The sequence below is a fragment of the Colobus angolensis genome, unplaced genomic scaffold (assembly GCF_000951035.1).
Source record: "Colobus angolensis palliatus isolate OR3802 unplaced genomic scaffold, Cang.pa_1.0 Scaffold426, whole genome shotgun sequence".
Taxonomy (NCBI): Eukaryota; Metazoa; Chordata; class Mammalia; order Primates; family Cercopithecidae; genus Colobus; species Colobus angolensis.
The window spans coordinates 91,287-111,076 of record NW_012117666.1 but is presented as its reverse complement, the minus strand read 5'-3'; the positions used below and the strand labels follow the sequence as shown (position 1 = coordinate 111,076).

General features: G+C 58.4%; 1 protein-coding gene across 2 annotated transcripts in view; it reads right to left on the bottom strand.

Annotated features, from left to right (window-relative positions):
* The window catches only part of PRDM16 (PR domain containing 16), a 254,352-nt gene extending 235,369 nt beyond the window's left edge, over positions 1-18,983 (bottom strand). For both annotated transcript variants that reach the window (XR_001003424.1, XM_011956834.1), the window contains exon 1: positions 18,638-18,983. Coding sequence is in view for 1 of the 2 variants with exons in the window: in XM_011956834.1 (XP_011812224.1) it covers positions 18,638-18,964 (327 nt within the window). In the remaining variant the exon portion in view is untranslated. The remainder of the gene's footprint in view (positions 1-18,637) is intronic.
* Positions 18,984-19,790: the final 807 nt, after the last annotated feature.

The following is a 19,790-nucleotide window of genomic DNA, read 5'->3' as shown; positions in this document are numbered from 1 at the left end:
CCCCCAGCAAACAAAAGTGAACTTGCCCACCCTCCCCGGGAAGGGGACGGGAGCCTTTGACGGGCAGTGAATGGGGCCCTCATTTAGGCCGCATTATACCCGGGCCTGCGTTTCCCCTTCCCTTCTTTACCCCATTCAGGGGACTTCTGACTTCAACTAATTCGATAACAATCCCGCGGGGCCTTCCCAGCTCCTGGTTCGGAGCGCATTGTCCCGGCGAGGGCCCCCCCCAACGGGGGTCCCACTCTCCAATTAGCCAACCGCTGGGCTCCTATCCCCTCCACTCCTTTCCTGCCTGCCCGCCCATTTTTTAACCATTTCGTTTTTGAATTGCACTCCCCAGGGCCTTCAAGGGCGAGCGACCCACAGCCACAGCTCCACAAACCCAGGGCCGGTCAGGGCGAGCGACCCACAGCCGCAGGTCCACAAAACCAGGACGGATCAGGGCGAGCGTCCCACAGCCGCAGGTTCGCGAACCCAGGGCCAGCTGGGCCGAAGGCAGAATACAAGATCATGCGTCTACTTAAACGCCAAGTCAGGCCATAGCCTGGCTTCTGAAAGCCTGCACCGTCCTCAAAGAAGACTTTTAAAATTACAAATAAAGGAGCAGCCGAGCTGTCAGCATTCCCAAAACCTCACCCACATGCTGGTTCGGAAACGGAGCCACGGGCTCCCCTGGGACAGGGGTAGGGCTAGAAGGAATTTGGAGACTTCTCTGGTGGCCGCTCCTCTTCCAGGAGGGTGTGTGTGTCTGGGACGGTAAGGTTCCCTCTCCAGGAACCGTAGGGATCAGTGTGGGATTCCTTCCTGTGCTTTGCAATGTTCACACGACATCATTTTACCTCCAAACCAACTTTTTTCTGTCTGAAAGTTGTAGGAGCCCTCCGGGGAGCAGGCGGGATCCACAGTCACCCCGATTTCCACTGCCCTTCCCCCACACAGATGTTTCATCTGTGAGAGTCACCACCCACACACACCACAGGGGCATGGGTATCTGCGAGCGGCCAAGTCTGCTCTGATGTTTATTTCACTAACATTATCTCCAAATGGAAAATACTGGAATTGGCTAAAAATGCCAGCCTTAAAAAGGCATCTTACTGTTAAGACGTGGGTTGGCACCACCATTCATATGTCACTGGCCCTGAGTTCTAATCACTTCTGGGCCTACACGCCTCCCTTCCTAATCCCAGTGTGGTCTCCTTCAAGGGGGTCTGTCTGGGAGGCCTCAGGTGCCAGCGTTTGCTGCAGGGACGTAGGGATCAGGTGTGCACTGGGGCACCACCTTCTGTCACCTGCTATACCTGGAAATGCCCAGGCCCAGATAGTTGACATCTAAGGGGTCTATGTAAATTGTGCCCCCCTGAATTCACCTGCTGAAGCCTTCATCTCCAGGACCTGAGAACATGGCCTGAGTTGGAAATGGGGTCTTGGCAGATGTGACGAGTTAACACAGGTAGGGTGGTCCGAATCCAGCATGACTAATATCTTTACCCAAAGGGGACGTGTGGATACAGACACATGCAGGAAGGAGGCCACGTGAAGATAAAGCCAGAGACCTTGAGGGGGCTGTGTCTGCAAGCCAAAGCATGGGGAAGGTTAGCAGCACACCCTGGCCCCCGGGGAGAGAAACGGACGGACCCCGCCCCAGAGGATTCTGCAGGAGCAAGGCCGACACCTCCACCAGGGGCTTCTGGCCTCCGGACCTGCCATCTCATGGGCAGACCATGCGCATGTGGCACCTTGCGGCAGCACCCCTACGGCCATAATACGGGCTCATAAGCACCTGCCTCTCGGTCACAGCAGTGTGCCAGGCACTTCTCACTCTCTGTCTACCTAAGCTAGTCTATTGGAACACAAACATAGAATGAGAACTCAACGGTTGTGTGGGTGGCAAGGTACCCTTCTCAGACTGCCTCATCATTCACTAAATCCACCTGTGGCATGGGACGCAACCGTCTCAAGGATGACCGCCAAAGCCCCGGCCCCCCACCACCCACGGCTTAACTTCTTTGAGAAAATCAGCAAAGCAACAGACAACAAGGTTCTCAGAGAGTGGCTTTCCCACTCAGCCCGGGGCGGGGGGGCGGATGGCGTGCAACTACCCTGCTTTATCTTGGTGACCCCACATGACAGCAAATTCATCAGAGATGAAGAATGCCAGTATGGGAGAACACAGCTTTCAGGCTGCGGGCGAGGGTACGACCAGTGGAAAATTATCCACTTTTCTTCAGATTCCGTCAAAGAAAATTCCTTCCGCGCACCAACAGCCCCGTTCTTCATCTCTGCACCTCTTAGCTATCAGAGTACTCAGACCACAGGCTGGAATTGGGTGGGGCCAGCAAGATGCTCCTCTTAGTTCCTCATTTAGTAGGTGGGGAAACTGAGGCGCAGAGGCCACGACAGCTTGCTCAAGGTCTCAGCAGCATCTGTGAGCCTGAGTCTGAGCCGTCTTCCTCTTTCTGTGGTGCCAGGGCCCCAGCCCTGTGATGCAGGCATCTCAAAAACCTGCATATTGCTTTTCGAAAACCTCACAAAGCTACTGAGGTTGAAAAGGAGGAAGCAGGAGTGTGCAGAAGGCACACACTGTCCCTCACCTTTAGACGGTACACACTGTCCCTCACCTGCAGACCTTAAAGGGACATGGGCAGCGCAGCCAGAGAACAAAAATGCAAAAGGCCCACTTAGGCTCAAGCAGGTGTCTGCTCTTCTAGGATTCTGAAGTCACCTGTGACCAAGGGAACTGAGCCCTGACCCACCTCTGCCTCTCGGTGAAGCCCAGTGCACAGGGGCCCTGCAGGGCAGCCAAGTTCTCCCAGCCTCCCCCAGGATCCCCCAGCATGAAGGATGCACCTGCTCCCTGAAGATGGGGGAAGTGGGAGGCCCTCCAGTCTGCAGCTGACACCTGATGTCCTGGTCACAGCTGCTCCATCAGCAGCATTGTGTGCTCTTTCTCTGGCTCAGTTTCCCCTCATGTAACACCAAGAGGATGAAAGTCTACCATAAGGTCATGTGGGTGAAGGGGCAAGGCCAGGCTGCCCTTTGCACACCTTCAGGGGGCATCTCCAAGGACGTTGGTCCGTTTCTCAGATGTGCTTTCCCTCCCTGAGGCAGATGGAAAGCCCTCCTAACCCCAGAAGACAGTGGGGACCTCTCCACTGTGAGGGCATCCCCTGCCTTGTGCACGTGTGGGACTCACTATTATGTACAGGCACCTGTGAAGTGAGAACATTACAGGAGCTGGACCCCTTGCCCGAGGGCTCCACTTGGAGGTCCCACTGAGAGGCGGAGGCCTCTGAGTCAGCGCCTAAGCTCATGTGGGATCCAGGAAGTCGCGGGCTCAACAGTGGACACAGAAGAGGGCGGGAGACCCCAACCCGAGGTAGAAACAGAGGCCAGGCGGGAGAGGGCCTGCGTGGAAGCAGGACAGACACGACCCTACTCGGCTCCAGCTGAAGAATGTGTCACCAGCATCCAAGTGGGAGGTCCTGCCCTGCAGGTGCTGGACGTGGCTGGGGTCCCCAACCTGCCAGGGGTCACTGGCGAAATATCGGAGCCGGGGCTCCCAGCCCCCAAGGCCACGCTGAGAAGGAGTAAGTCCCTCAGAGGGCAGCTGCCCTGGGCGGCCCTCCCGTCCTCCCCACAGCTGACATCATTCCTGATGACTGCAAGGGCCCAGGTCTCACGAGGGAATATCGTAGTGAGCAGGAGGCTGGGCCCTGCGGTGGGAGCTCTGGTGTGGGGCCAGGATGAGGCTAGCTCCTGTGGCTTGGACTACTGGACTTCAAGGCCACCTCTCTGTGGACTGGACACCCACCTCTGAGCACTGAGGCTGCATCTTGTTCATCTCTGTGCGAGCTTCAAGTCAGTGCAACTGAAGTAATCCCCATGACAAAGCGAATTTTAGAGGAAAGGGAAATACATTTTTCTCTAGCCCAGCAGCTCCTATGATCATATGAATGGAGTTTGAAGGCTTTTATAAAAATGAAGCCCAGACCCCTTTTTCCTTCCCTGTCCTCAAAAGAAGGCAACGTGCTCTATACTCCCAAACGCAGGGGTCGTGACGTCCGTCTGCCACCAGAGACTTCAGTCATTTGGGCAGCTGGCCTTCCCCAGAGTCCCCACTCCAGCTAAGGGGTGACCCTGGACTCAGCTTTCAGCTTTCCACCTTCTCTTCCTCTTCCTTCCCCTCCTCTTCCTCCTCCTCCTCTCCCTGCTTCCTCCTTCCTGCTCCTCTTCCTCTTCTCTTCCTCCTCTGCCCCTGGTTTGGCTCTTGTTCTCGTCTTCTCCCGTGGTCAGGTCTGAAGCTCTGTGCTGAGTCCACAGGCAGCACCATCAGGGTGGAGGCCAGGGTCAGGTGCAGGAGACACTCGCCCTGTGACTCCCCAGCGCTGTCCACTCAGTGGAAGGTAGGACAAGCACCACTCTCAGCATTTCCAGGAGGGCCACGTGTGCCGGGGATACTTGAGTTGTTCTTCAGATGCCACGCAGGACTTCCAAGCTGTTTAAAAATCCACCTTAAGCCTAAAGGAGGGCCCTGGCTAAGGGCCTCAGTGGAGCCCGTGGTTTTCTGTGGGTGTGCAGGCTCCAGCCCACGTCCATCGCCGCCGCGGCCGGCCGGCCAGTCCCCCAGGCCCCTCTCCCCAGGCCCTTGACTCAGTGGCTGTGAGGAGAGCCTCTGCCCCTCAGGCCCTGGGCAGTCATCACGGGGATTGTTCCCTCTACTGGAAAGGCAGGTGAGCCTCAGCCTCTGTGGTGGGATACCATGAAGAAGGTCCCATGTTTGACTTCCAGTCTGATATCTCAGCGCTCACCCGTGTGCAGCAGGGCTAAGTGAGGTCCCTTCCCCAGCAAGACCCTGGGATGCCTGGAGCCTCTGCATTCCCCTGGTCGGGGGAGAGAGACAGAACACAAGGACATCCCGGGATCACCGCACAGCTGTTCTGGAGCCCTTGAGGGGCAGGGTCACCTCTGAGAGCTCAGACTTAAGACAGGGTCCACCGTGTCTCTCCAGGAAGACAGCATGGTACACATGTCCACGTGGGCAGGTGCCAAGGGCCAGCAGAGGGGCTCGAGTGCAGCTAGGGCTCCTGGTCGAGCAAGACTTGCGCTTCTCAGCCCCCAGCGATTCTTCATGCACTAGAGAGGCTCATCAGAGGCCCGCCCCATGGGACGAGGATGCTTCAAGGGGACCCGGCAGCTTCTGTGCAAACCTAGCTCCAGGAGCCAGGACAACTGGAACCTTCTGGAAATGGGACTTTGGCTGACCCAGGAGCCTGAGCAGCCTCTCCTCCCTTCTTGTTCCTGCCTAGAGACCCTTGTTGCTGGGGTGGGCAGGAAGGGGAGGACCGAGCCGGCCCAGCCTCTGCAGGTGGAACACGTGAGCTGTTACCGAGAAGCTCAGCGGAGCCCCACTGGCAAGGGGCTCTGGGGGCCCAGCCATTTCATGTTGCTTATGTTCATGTATTTCCAGCCTGGCTTGTTGTTTTCACACTAGGTTTTATTTTTGTGCCCCTGCCCCAGGCCCTGAGACCCCCCACGCTCTTTGGGGGACACCTGGCTGTGGCTCCCCACCCACGGGCAAGCTGCTCGGTGGCACCCCACGGCCATTGGCAGCTTCTGTCCCGGCGGATCCAGAGGTGCCTGTTGAAACTGCAGAGCAACCAAGCATCCTAATCCCTCTCCGCCCCCACCCCGCACAGCACTCTCTCCAGCCTCCGCTGAGCGCCAGGGCTGAAACGAAGGCTGATAAATTAGTCTAGAGGGAAACAAGGCTGCTTCTACTTGTAAAAGGTCATTTCGACTTTGTTCTGGGTGAGGGTTTATCTCAGCTGCTGCCGTGACAGACAATGCCTGGGGCCTAAATGGCAGAAATCTTAGCTCTGCTCGCGAAATTACGGTGCTGATAAGCCGGAATGGACTTTAGAGAGATCTAAATGGGAACGGAGTGGACGTAGGTATTTTTGAACATGATTGAACAGAGACGACACAATGGGATGTACAATTAAACTGGGCATTAGCCCAGAAGGAAGGAACTCTGCCGACTCTGCCGAAAGCCAGACAAAGGGGGTTCCCGCAGCCTGCGTGCGGCTGGTAATCCCTGCCCCAGCCCGTGGCAAGAGGCGCAGCCGGGACCGGGGGACCATAGTGGGCGCACGAGAGCTCCTGGGCGGCTGCTGCCGGAGGCTGGTGCCATTCTTCATGCGGCAGGGGAGAGTGGGGCCCACTCACCAAGCTTGCTCCCTGGAAAGCACGGTGGTGCTGCCCACGCATCCCAGGAGGCCGTGGCCCAGTGCCACGCCAAGCACTCCAGGTGGGCCCGGAGCTGCAAAAGCAAGAAGAGACCACGCTCCCCTGCACAGCAGACATGCTCGTGGCATCCTGGCAGCTGAGTGAGAATAGCCACTTTGAGGCCATTCTACTTACATATGTTCTACACGACAGGAAAGGCCCAGCCAGGTGCGTGCAGAATGAACCCTCCAGGCAGGCAAGGGTGCCGTCTTGCAGCCATTCTCCAAAGGGCCTTCTCAGGCACTCAGATAAACTCCTCACCCCAGAGAGACGCTGCCCTGGGTTGACCAGGCCCCTCAAGGCGGGTGCCTAATCACAGCAACTCAACCACACTGCAGCTCGGGGGTCCAGAGAATGCATGGAGTGCCCCGCCCCTGTCCCGAGCAGAGTCTCCCCGCGTGCAGGAGGCAGCAGAGACAGGCGGCCCCGCAGGGGGGGTCCTCAGGTCGCTGCCCTTCAGCGGGTCCGTGAGCAGTTGCGTCCCCCTCATCTCTGGCTGAGGCCAAGGTGGCCCGTACCACCCTGAGAACACATTCCTACCCCAGCTGATGACCCGGCCCTTGAGAATTCCTGCCACAGGAGAAGCTCTGACCAGCAGCCAGGCCTGGCGGGAGGGCAGTGGGACCTGCTGCTGCCTCCGGAGGAGTGTGAGGTTCACGCGCGCGTCCCCTGACCCTTGTCCCTGACCCGGGGAGGCCTCTGTGGCCTGGAACACGAGGCACCTGCGTCTGACCCAGGGGAGGGAGGGCCACCCAGGACCTGGCCCACAGGCCTCAGGGGGCCTCCCCAGGGAGCCACCAGGTCACAGCCATCCCCCCTCAGGAGGGGCTGCCCTCCCCACCCATTCTGTTCCCTGCGAAGCCTGCTGCTGGGAAATTACTGGAAGTTAAAAGATCTCAAGCACAAATGACCTGACTGTAGATTCTTCAGTCTTAGTGGGTCCAGTTGCTTTCTGCCACCCTCGGAGGCCACCCCCTGGCGGCACAGCTAACCCCAGCACAGCGTTGCAGGGACCGCACTGGGGATGCAGGTACCAGAGGCGAATGAGCTGCTTCTCAGGCCTGTGCCAGCCCTGCCTGGCTCCTCCAGGATGCCAAGGCTGTACGATCACCCAAGGGACAATCAGACTGAGTGCCTACAACGGGCTGGGGCCTCTCTGATGGCTGGGGGAACACAGGAGGGAGGGGCCTGTCCTGCTCACAGCTGGTATCCAGGAGCCGAGGGGCAGAAAGGGCCCGCCTGGGGTTGGGACTCTGGGCTCTTGTCCTGGGACCTCCCAGCCCGTGGTCCCACGTGACTCCCTCCCTGGAGCCCAGTTCATAAATGCACTGGGAGCGGGAGGAGATGGTGATGCCCCAAGTGGGACTCAGGTACGACAAGGAGCCCCTCCTATCCCAGCCATCACCCCATGCCCGGGGGGGGCATGTGGTTGGTCAGCCTCAGGCCACCCTGTGTAGCTGTGGCCGAGACAGCAGCCATGATGATGAACCAGAGGTGTGAAGCCCACCCCTAGCCTCAGCTGCTGCCTAGAGCCCCTGGGCAACAGTGGGGTCCCCCAGTGGCCCCTGGTGCCCTCCTCTTCGCAGCCCCAGCTTCTGCTCCTTCCACCTGCCCTGCTGAGGCCTGTGGCCAGGAAAGGCTCTGCTGCTACCCGTCGGCCGCTGCACCTTCAGGAACAGGCTCTCTGGGCTCCCATGGGTACGGGAGGAAGGAAGTTCAGGGTGGGCCCCTTTCCCAGGGCCTCCTCCTGGGCTGGAATCCTCCAAGTGCCCCCACAATGATTGCTTCTTAGAATGCAGATTCCTGGGAGTCTAAGCCAGGAAGTCTAAGCCAGGAGGTAGAGAATGGGGCTGGAATTGGGTGGGGGTCTCACAGGCTGACCATCTGGGTCAGGAACCCATGGGGTTCCTGGCTGAGCCCATCTCTGGTGCCACGAGCACCCTGGGGCCACTGAAGAACCCCAGCTTCAGGAAGAGGTACTGGGTGTGCGCCTCACTCCCTGCCAGGTGCCCCCAGCATTCTCAGGCCCTACAAGGGCCTATGGGGCTGGGTTTGGGACCTGCTTTCAAAGAAGAGGACAGCAGCTCCTAAGAAAAAGTGGGGCTGAGGTCATGTTTATGACACAGAATTCCCCCGAGCCTAGAAAAGGCCATCGGCTGTCCTGAAGTCAAGTTCCAGGGCCTGGCTGGGTCAGGGACCTGCGGAGGACAGAGCCATGTTCAGGCAGAAGCACGAGGCGCTGGGCCTAGGCAATCGGCCTGCAAGGCACAGAGTTGAGACTGCCCACCTACAGGCTGTTAGTGCGGGCAGGAACCAGGTCTGGGCCCAGCTCCCGCCCCTGCTGGAGCTCACCTGTACCTCTCCCATCTGGCAGGAGCCGGGCTACCCCCAGTGAGCTCCTGCTGGGGTCACTGAGCGGGACCCCCACCCACCTCGGGGTCCCTGCATGGACAAACCTGGGGGCCGGGAGCTATTCCTTCCTTCTCAGCCCCGGGTTCCCCCGTCAGAGCCAGGGTGGCCGTGTCCTAAGCACGGCACAGCTGGGAGGGTCCCAGTGTAGACAGAGCCTCACAGAGACCGGGGCGCACAGCAGGTGCCCGCCAGGCCGACACAGAGGCCACATGCCTCTGTCATACTTCCTTCAAGTCCACTCCTTATTTTCCCTAAGGAAGGAAGGGAGGAGGGAAAAGGGCAGGAGGCTCTGGAGCACCCTGTTCTCACAGGGAGCCTTGGGGAGCCCAGAGGGAGGCTGGGCCACGCCCCCACGCAGAAGCCCTTCCCCCTCCTGCTTCTGGCAACCCTGATGATGTTTTAAGGTCTCTTGGTGCAAGCGGTCGGTTCCTGAGTAAGGGTGGGCTCTCGGTGTCACTGGGGCGGGGGGCGTGTGGGATGTGATTGGCAAAATGCTATTTAAGAAGTTGGTATTCACAGATGTCTCTCGAATATGAAAAGAAAATATTTATTTCCTTTTTCGCTTGTGAATCAGAATGCTCTATTTAAAGAAAGTCCCCTCTGCTGGGCTGCAGTGGAGTTATTACCCCTTAAGGAAGTAAAGGAGAGCCATCAGGGAGGTATTCTTAGTCATTCTCTCTCCTTTTTTCTAAAATTCCTTATATACCCGTGCCTCCGAGCCGGGCCGAAGATAGTGCAGGATTTCATGGCATTCTTGGGCTAAAAACGTCTAGGGCTGATGTCACGGTGCTGGGGGGAAATGGGAGGTCTGTGCTGTGACTCCTGCATGGCACTGCCGGCTGCTCCTGGAGCCGAGGCCCGTGGGTTTCTCTGCATCCCTGTCCCCACGGTGGCCTCAGGCTCCGCACCATCCCACAGGGCCCCGTCTCTCTCCAAATCCCGCTGCTGTGTGCCCCGCCGAGCTGCCGGGTGCTGCTGGCTCCACGCGAATACTCCTCAGAGCATCCGCTGACCCGCGCGCTTGTGGTTTTAGACGTGCCATGTTAGGCCTCCATAGAAATATCCAGAAGCTCCTGAGTGGGGAAGCGCGGCAAAGCTTCCTGGCCTCATGCAGAACTCTCCATGCAGGATGGAGCAGAAGAGGCGCCCAGAGCCAGGCCAGGTGCCCGGGCTGAGCCCATTCAACCATGGGGGTGGCGTGGGCAGTGGAGCATGCATCTGGGAACCTTGGAGTGAAAGGGCAGGCCAGGAACAAGTTTTGGCATCTAGATGATAAAACGCGGGACTGAGAATATCAAGCCCTGATGTGTGGCGAGCAGATGGTGGCATGTGGTGGGGAGATGGTGGCGTGTGGTGGGAAGACGGTGGCGTGTGGCGGGGAGACGGTGGCCGGATGCTGCAGAGTCCAGCCTTGATATTATCAGACCTGCCCCAGCCTCCCTCCCTGAAACTAGAACCCGTGCCGAGGCCCCCGACACCTGCTGTGGTCTGCCCCTTCCCCTCTGTTGGAATTTAAAGGATAAGGAATAATAGGGTGATCTAAGAGCTCAACCAGTGAGCGCCGGCTGCCCCTACGGCAGGCCAGTGAGGAGGGCTCATGGCGGGACTCAGCTCCAGGGTGAAAGGGGCACGGGACAGACAGAAGGAAGCACCCTGCACCGGGAGGTACCAGTGAACACCTCTGCAGGGCCCAAGATGTGCCGGTCATCTGCTGAGTGACCAAATACTCTCAACAATCATCCTAAATAGCCCCTCAGGGGGCACTGAGCATTGCAGAAGGCTGGACGAGTGCTTTGGGAGCCCTTGTTCCTCAGCCCTCCCACCTGTCCCTTGGCCGGCAGTCTGGTGCAGGTGCGGGACAGGGCATCCAGGCGGGCTCTCCACTCCTCCTTTCTAGGTCAGCTGTTCTGGGCCCAGGCTGTAAATTAGGATCTCCTGGGAGCTTCCACATGCCTGATGCCAGAGGGGTTTGCCAGGACTTTGGGTCGGACACTGGGATGCTCCTGCACAAACAGGCAGGTTGGTCATCCTCCCTGGCCCCAGCCCAGCATCTCCGAGGCAGGCCTGGCACCTGTATTTCCCATACTCCCCAGGCAACCCCAACACGCAGTTAGGGGAGCCCACAGCCCCCGGCCTCTGCCCTTGGGTCTCAGGCACCCAGGAAAGACTTGAGAGCTTTCCTGACCACCCCCTCCCTGAGTACAGACTGACATGTGGGAGGGGCACTCACTTTCACATTTTTCTATGCACTCAGCAGACATTGTTGGGGGTGGGGGCTTGCATCTCCTCCCAGGCTGAGTGGGCGCACTTCCCAGAATATGCCTGAGCCACGGGAGCTCTCTGGGTTGAGTCTTCCTTGCCTGCCATCCTGGGGTCCCCCAGAGCCGGATGGGATGGAGAGTGTGGAGGTCCATGACTGTGGACAGCTCCAGGGGCGCAAAGGGAGCACCCAGCCTACTGAGCAGTGGGTGCTGGACACATGAGTTCTGCTTCCACAGTGGAGGGCTATGTCAAACACTTCTGGGTTCAAACCAGCCTCCAGTGGCTGGCAGGTGCCCCTTCTTCCTGAATCCCAGAGCCACGAGGCAGCCTGAGGATCTCCTAGGAATGGCTAGACCTGGCACTGGTGGGAGCTGCTGCTCCATCCCTTTGGTGGCCGAGCAGGAGCCCAAAGCCTCAGGAGGTCAACCCTGGAGGTGGGGCGGGCAGGAAGGCAGCACATCCTTCCACAGCTGCAGGGAACATTGGTGACTCTCCTAATGCCTGCAGCTCACCCAGAACTGCCCCCTCGTAAGCCGCTGTGTCTGCTGAGTACTCGCTGTCTGGCTGTTGTGTCTGCTGAGTACTTGCTTTCTAGCCACTGTATCTGCTGGGTGCTCGCTGTCTGGTCGGTCCTTCCTAAAGTCAGCTGCCCCCTTGTAAGCCGCTGCATCTGCTGGGTGCTCGCCGTCTGGCCGCTGCGTCTGCTGGGTGCTTGCCGTCTGGCCGCTGGACACTTGTGCTGTGATGTCGGAGTCCATCATGGACATTTGTGCTGTGATGTCGGAGACTGAAGCCCCATAGCACTGCCCTTCCTGCTGTCCCAGGGAGCCAGATGCCTGGCTGGGCTGCCCCCACCCCACCCCATTGTTATCCTTTCACTTGGGACCAAAATGGACCTGCAAATGTGTTTCTCATTCCTCCCCCTCAGGAACAGAAGAGCATCAGTATTGCAAACACATATAGGGGGACTTTACTTCCTCGCAAATCCTGCCTTTCTTCAAGGCTGGGCGTTTTGGATGAAATTCCATATTACATGTGTCTGCTGGGTACTCGCTGTCTGGCCGCTGCGTCTGCTGGGTACTCGCTGTCTGGCCGCTGTGTCTGCTGGGTACTCGCTATCTGGCCGGATCCTTCCTAAACTCTGCTGTGCACATGAATCACCAGTGATCTCGCTCAATTGCACGTGCTGACTCAGTGAGTCCGGGAGGGGGGCCAAGGTTCTGCATTTCCAACAAACCTGCAGGGAGGCCAGCACTGCTGGTGCAGGGACCACACTTTGAGCACCGAGGTCTTGATGGAAACAAGGCAACTGTGTGTGTCTGTCTCTGGTTTGATCTTGATTTCCTGTTTGCTCGTGAGGCCCCAGGGACTGAAAGGGACTGAAGCAGAGTCCCAGGAGCCTTGACAATCCATCCAGGGCAGGAACTGGGGCTTGGTTAAAATGGGGTCACTTCTGCCTGGGCTCAGACCTATAGCCAAGCTCACCTTGGTTTCCCAGCCCAGGACCCACGGAGGGGTCTAAGTCCAGCTCCTGCACCAGCACCAAGCCCCACCCGCTGCCGTGAAAACTGTAGGAAGGTGGAGCCTCCAATGGGACCTCCTACTTCCCCAAAACCAGTCCCGAAACCCACATCCATCATGAAGAGATTGCCCAATCGGAACACGAGCTGGCCAGAGCGTGGAGTCTGGATGGAGGGACTGACTCCTTAGGGTCTCCTCCTAACACCCTGAGCCTGGTCATTAATCCAGAGCCTGGAAGTGTCTGTCCAGGATCTTCTGGCTCAAAATCCAGCCAGAACTCCCAGAGAAGCAAGCTCTGCAGGCACCCAGCCCGCATGCCTCAAGACAGCCAGCTCCAAAAGCTGCTGAGCCCAGATGGGTTGGTGACACAGATGACCCCCATCCTTACAGGCCAAGGCCCTGTCTAGGACTTCAGGCAAAAACTAAGCTGTGGGGGACATTTGTGTGTGCAAAGCTCACACACAATCTCCTGCAGCAGGTCATGTTAATATTTGCTGGTGAGGGGACGTTCAGGAGGAAGGGAGAAGGGGCTGGGGTTCGTGTGTGGGAAGGGGTGGCCTGGGTGATTCCCTACCCTGCCCTGTGGATCTGGCCATATCGCAAAAACCCTGGAGCAAATTTGCCCTTGCCCCTCCTGCCATCGGACTGAACTAGATCTCAGCACATGGGGTCCTCCAGTGCTCTCCGGTACGTGGGGAAGCTGGTTCTGGGTGCTGCATGTTTATGCCTGCCTCGTGGTGCCTTTAAAAGCCCATCATGGACATTTGTGCTGTGATGTCGGAGACTGAAGCCCCACAGCACTGCCCTTCCTGCTGTCCCAGGGAGCCAGATGCCTGGCTGGGCTGCCTCCACCCCACTCCATTGTTATCCTTTCACTTGGGACCAAAATGGACCTGCAAATGTGTTTCTCATTCCTCCCACTCAGGAACAGAAGAGCATCAGTACTGCAAACACATATAGGGAGACTTTACTTCCTCGCAAATCCTGCCTTTCTTCAAGGCTGGGCGTTTTGGATGAAATTCCATATTACATGTGTGCCCATTTCTCATCTTCTGAGGGTGCAGGCTGGGCTTACTCTCACCCATCCCTGGCTGCTGTGTAGCTCCTGGTCCACAGGGGAGACTGGCAGGTCCTGGCCCTGCCAAAGACTCTCAGTGGGCTCTGGGGACCCTCGAGGCACCAGCTTGGGGGTCCCATGATGGTAGTGCCAGATAATTGGTGTGGCCCAAGGCCTCTGGGCTGGTTCCCTTGTGACCCCAGAGCTTCCCACAGGCCTTGGCCCAGACACAGAGCATTTGTTGATTGAACAAATAAACACACATTAATATTCAGTAAATAACGCCGGGGGTGAGGTCGTCCACTTCAATACATTCTTCAAATAATTGAAACCCCATCAATTCACATTAACATTTTTCACCTGGCCTCTTAAGCAGAGGCAGAGGCACTTACTCATCAGCATTCTGATTACAGGCGGGGCCAGTGATGCGGTCGAGAGCCTTTCTGGGGAGACACAGTCAACAAAGAAACAAGCAGACCTTGGGTGGGAGACAGTGGCTGATGCACTGAGAAAAGTGCCCCCAGTGCCTCCCCTGGGGGTCCTGCAGGATCCCGCCCCTCAGGTCCCGAGCCTCAGGGCCCTGGGCACACAGCTGAAGGCCCAGCTGGGGGAAGGTGGCCTCACCCAGCGCCTCACCCACTGCCTCCTCCCTCTGGGCAGCCACCTCTTAATTAGCAAAACAAACAGCACGATGATAAACGTCAGATTTACTCAACAAATGATCAAAACCACTGTTTTTGCAGACCCCAGGGCGATCAGATGCCCTCAGGGTGATTTCCTCCTGGCAGGTGGGCTTCGGTGGCGGCAGGCGGGGTGTGATATTTGGGAAGAGACTGAACCCGGCTGTGTTCTGACAAACACCCTTCCTGAGATGAAGCCCAGGGGGCCTCTCCACACACCTGGGGCACACACAGCCACGCACAGGGTGGACCCCCAGGTCGGAGGTGGGGCATCTGACTCGGGCACGTCTCAGGGTATCCCACAGCACCCGGGAACAAAGTGGGTTTAGTCAGTGACTATTCCTAATACACAGGAGGGAGAGAGGAGGGGGCAGCTCTCCCCAAACAGCGTCAGCCTCCGTGTGGAAGGAGTGCAGGCTTCGAACCAGCGACTAAGGCTGGAGGAAAGTCAGCTCCCGACCCCCACCCTCATTCCTGCTTTGCTAACGGGAAGCTCCCGCTTGAAGTCAGGCTGCCCCACAACCTTGAACCCAAAGCTCGTGGGTGCCTCACGTGCTTCCTGCCCCATCCCTCGTCCCCAGAGAGTCGTGCTGTCATCTACGTCTGCCCCACGTAGGGAGAGAAGGGCCCCCGACTCCCCAGTCACCCCAAAGCCCAGTGTTGCCTGGCAGCGTGTCTCTTGTGATGAAAAGAGAAAGGAAATTCGACCTTCTCATTTTATTTTATTTCAACTGAATTGTCCAGAACAAGAACTTTGTTCTCAGAGTAGAAAGAAAATGGTTTCCATGGTGTCCCAAAATGACAGTAAGAATAATCCACGTGACTGTTATTTCAAACCTGTCCTTCGAGAGACGCACACCCTGTGCCTGCAGGGGCTGCTACCTGGCGAGATCCCTTTGCTCACGCCACTCCCAGATCCCCTCTCCTCCAGGGGAACCCCGCTTCTGAGCTCAGAGTGGCCACAACACCACGCTCCTGGCCACCACATAGGGAGGCCAAAATGACACCGATCCTCCTCGAATTTTGTTTGTTATCTTTGCTAAAATGTCACTACTTGTTCTTTTTCAGTAAATAAATACTGTGGACATGACAGTAAAATCAAATCACTCTGATTCATAACACCTAATTACCAGTGTGAAAGTGAACAATTATACACACGAAATTCAGGACCATCAGAGATAACACACACGCATGGGCCGTCGCCTGACCTGGGATCCCACTGGCATGACGCTGGCACCCCTGTTTTTCTCTGTCCCAGGCCTGACCTGGAATCCCACTGGCATGGCGCTGGCACCCCTGTTTTTCTCTGACCCAGGCCTGACTTAGGATCCCACTGGCATGATGCTGGCACCCCTGTTTTTCTCTGACCCAGGCCTGACCTGGGATTCCACTGGTGTGACGCTGGCACCCCTGTTTTTCTCTGACCCAGGCCTGACCTGGGATCCCACTGGCATGATGCTGGCACCCCTGTTTTTCTCTGACCCAGGCCTGACCTGGGATCCCACTGGCATGATGCTGGCACCCCTGTTTTTCTCTGACCCAGGCCTGACCTGGGACCCCACTGGCATGACGCTGGCACCCCTGTTTTTCTCTGACCCAGGCCTGCTCTGGCCACGCTCACTGCAGGGGCGTGGAGGGAAAAGGGCTAGCAGGGCCGCCTGGTTGTTGTGAGTGGCTTGGGAAGGGGACTTAGCAGAAGGTCCTTCTTGTGTCTGGAACTACAGAAGGGTCCCAGCCCTGAAGCCTGGTGCTCCTGTCCTGTCTCAGGCCCCTGTTCATGGCACTCGGAAGACAGGCCAGGCAGTCGGCAAGAGGAAGAAGTCCTCAGAGAAAGGGGCACCCGCAAGTCACTTCTCCCTCCAGGGCCACCTCGGGGAAGGCAAAAACCAAAGGGAAACGGCAATCAGCTCTTTCGGGACGCGTGGAAAATTCTGGGAAGGTTGCTTAGGGGAAGATGTCACTTTTTCTGCCCAAAGGCCCCCGCTGAGGTGGCTGGAGGTGGGGAGAAACCTCCTCGATTGACGGACATCGCTCACTTCAGGCCGTTGTGGCTGCCGCCTAATTTCCACCCCTGCTTCCTCCTCTCTGTCCTTCACAGAGCAGGTGGTGGCTACCTGCCCAGTTCCAATGTCAGCTCCCGAAGGCGCCGACGCACATGGCTGCCCCCTGCCCCATCTCATGGAAGCAACAAAACCCAAAGGTGGTCCCAAGGCCAAGGAATCGGTGCCCGAAGTCACAAGGAAAACCAGGTCGGGCGAGATCCTGCCGGGTGTGCAGGGAGCACCGTTTGAGGGCGTCGGGGGGAGAGTAAATATTTCTAAGCACCAGCAGGAGGGGTATCTGTCAGGTGGCCACCGTGGAACAAAGCCCTCCGCAGAAACAGGAGGTGCGCCGTGGGGAGAGCGCGTTCCCTCACGTACACACACACCAGGGATAAACACGCCGCAAAGTCAACAGGCAGCGGCGCAGCCTGCACCGGGCCTGGCACCACACGGACATCGTGATATGGGCCATTTCTTTTGAAAAAAAAAAAGCAAATAGAAACTCGTATCAGAGTAGCCAAGAACAAAGTCACCTGAAGGTCATCCAAAGTGCTACCTGTGGGGCCCCTGCACCTCTCACATCCACAAGCCGCCTCCTAATTAAACAGTCCAGACCTTTCTAAGTGTGAGGAACACACACCCTTGAATTCCTCTCCCACACACCAGGGAGGGCGGGACAGGGCGCTTCTGCCAAAGTCACTTCCGCTGCACAGCCAAAGACGAATGTTGCTACCAAAATGCTCTCCTTGGTCCCGTGAGGGGCCTGTAGGGCCGTGAAGCTGGGCAGTGTCTCCACCGAGGTCTTCTACTCCAAACTCTCTCCCTGTCCTGTCTCACTGGTGCCCCTGGCTCCTGGCGAGTCCCTCCTGAAGGTAACCCGACCTTGGACCCACACACACTGTCCTCTGCCTCTCGATGGAGGGGAGTGGTGCGCCCGGCCCACAGGTGCTGCCCGTAGAGCTGTGGCTCCCACCCTGCTGGACGGCTGCGGACTCTGCCACATGCTTTTCTTCAGGCACCGGGACCCCCAGAGCTCTGTAATTGGTGGAGGGGGAGCTTTAAGCTGACACTCAGGGAACAGCTCCTGAGTCCCCCTATATCCTTGACAAGGAGCCACACAGGACTCTGTGAGCTACCAAGGACCACACCTGCCTTCTGGGAGCTGCTGAGGTGGCCTGGTCTTGCCCAGGGAGGATGCACTTAGCTCTGCAGGGTGTGGGCAGCCTCTGGTCCCCAGGCTGTCAGTGTTCTTACAAAGGGCTCTTAATGCCGTCAGCCCAGGGAGGTGCTCAAGGGCTGCTGGAGGCCACAGGGGCCTCCCCAGGGCCCATCTGAGTTGGGACAGGCCTGATAGTGAGCATGGAACTGGCTGGGGACTTCTCCAGAGTCACGAGTGGCCAGGAGAGGAGGTGGGCAAGACGCAGGATCCTGCCCCCATCCATCTGGGGGTCCTCTTCCCTGCTCAGGCCATTTGCCCATGAGGAGCCTACCTCCATCTGGGCACTTCAGAGGCTGGAGGCACAGGGGAATCCGCCCAGTGTTCCCATTTTCCACCCAAGCAGCAGCCCTGACAAAAAGACCACCAACAACTGGCTGTGTGGGGCTGGCAGAAAGGCCAGGGCCCACCAGGAAGTGCACTTTGTGTAGGGGGGTGGGGCTCTTAGTCCCCACAGGACCACTCAAGGGCCCCCAACACCGGTGCCTCGCATCCCTCACAGCCTGGGCAGGATGCTCTGGGTGCTGCCCGCTCAGGGACGCCCTGTCTCCTGACCCCTGCAGCAGGTTCACCAGGCCAGCTCCAGACCCTCAAGGCCAGTCACTTCGTGGTGGGAAAATTTAAGCAGTCAGCCATCCCTTCCTGGCAGGACGGGGCCTGTGCCCCTGGAGCTGGAGAAGCTCGGGCTACTCTCAGGCCACTGGCTGACCGGGGCAGGCAGGGAAGGCGGCAGCCGGGGCAGTGTGGCCACCAGGTGTGATTTGTGAGCTGCTTCACACTGCCGTGGCCTGGAATGAAGCCCTGGAGTGCAGCTGCCTGTTCTGGGACTTTCTATTAATCTCCCTGCCCTGCCACGATGGCCGCGTTCACGCCTGGGATACGGCGGGAAGCACGGGATGTTTTAAGACGTGAGCTCATGAAAGACACATTTCCGGGAGAGAGTGGGCGTGCCCTACAGGGCTGACAGGCGCCCATGAGGACCTCTGACGCTTTCCATCAGGCGAGCTGCAAGATAAAATAGGCTGGGAAATGTGACATCTGAACGCTCTTTCTGGCCGCGCCTCCCGCCTCGGGCAGTGGCTGCTCAGCCTGGCTTTATAAATAGATGGAACACAAGATAAATGGCCATGATCAATCATGCTCAGGTGTGATCGCTCACCTCCCATCCGAAGTCCGTCTCCTTCGCCGCCGCCCGGGGCACCACCACGCAGGGGCCCAGCCTCTCCCCGGCTTCCATCTTCCTCTTGGCCCAGACCCCCAGGCCGGCCCCCGGGATGGAGGACTCTCGGAGCTCGAAGTCCGGTGGGATGGGAATGTCTTCAGGAATGTAGACGGGGGCCTCGTATGGCGAGCCCTCCTTGGGGGTGAAGTCCTCGCTGGTGGGGAAGGGGGACGGTGGCCCCACGGGGATGGGCGACATGGCACTGTCCTCGGCCTCGTCCTCCGCGCTGTGGCCGGCCAGCAGATCCCGGTCGGGTTCATACATATTATTTACAACGTCACCGTCACCTAAAGGAGACAATGCAGCGTCAGCCTTTGCAGCATGTGCCCCTCCCAGGGTGTATGGCTCAGGGAGTGCCGGGGACTCGGGCGTCAATGGGGACCGAGGGTGCTCAGGGACCCAGAAGGCCCGGCTGCCACCCCTGCCTGCGATATGCCACCTCTGCTCCGCCCTGAGCCAAGCTGCCATCACTCCACGTCAGAGGCTCCAGAGGATGGGATCCCGCCAGGCTCCACTGGGGCCAACATTTCTGATGGGGTGGCACAGCCCAGCACACCCTGGCTCCCCTACCCTGGCTCCCACAGCCACCTGAGGATGCGCCGGCTGGTCCTGCCCTAGGGGAACTAGGGAAGGAGCTGCCGGTGCCTGGCAAGCTTGGCGACAGCCAGTGAAGCCGTCATGCGTGGCAGCTGACCCAGGGCTGGCTGATGGTGAAATATTTGCACCAGAATATTCCAAATGTCCTCTGTAGCCTTGGAAATCAGGGACGGCGGAAGTCCTAAGTGCCTGGGAGGACTCAGAATTTGGGTGACTGTGAAATGTGCTCAGTGCTGCTTCCCTGCACTTAGGCCGCAGCCTGGACATCCCCACACTGAGGCCGCAGCCCGGACATCCCCGCACTTAGGCCACAGCCTGGACATCCCCGCACTTAGGCTGCAGCCTGGACATGCACTGGGGTAGGGCTGGCTGGGTCTTGGGGAGGCTCGTGGAAGTTCCTGATGATCTCGACACAGGCTAGGAACAGGCCCGCTGAGGTCACGGATGTCGGAGTCATGGGGCCCCAGGTCACCCTGATGATCTCGACACAGGC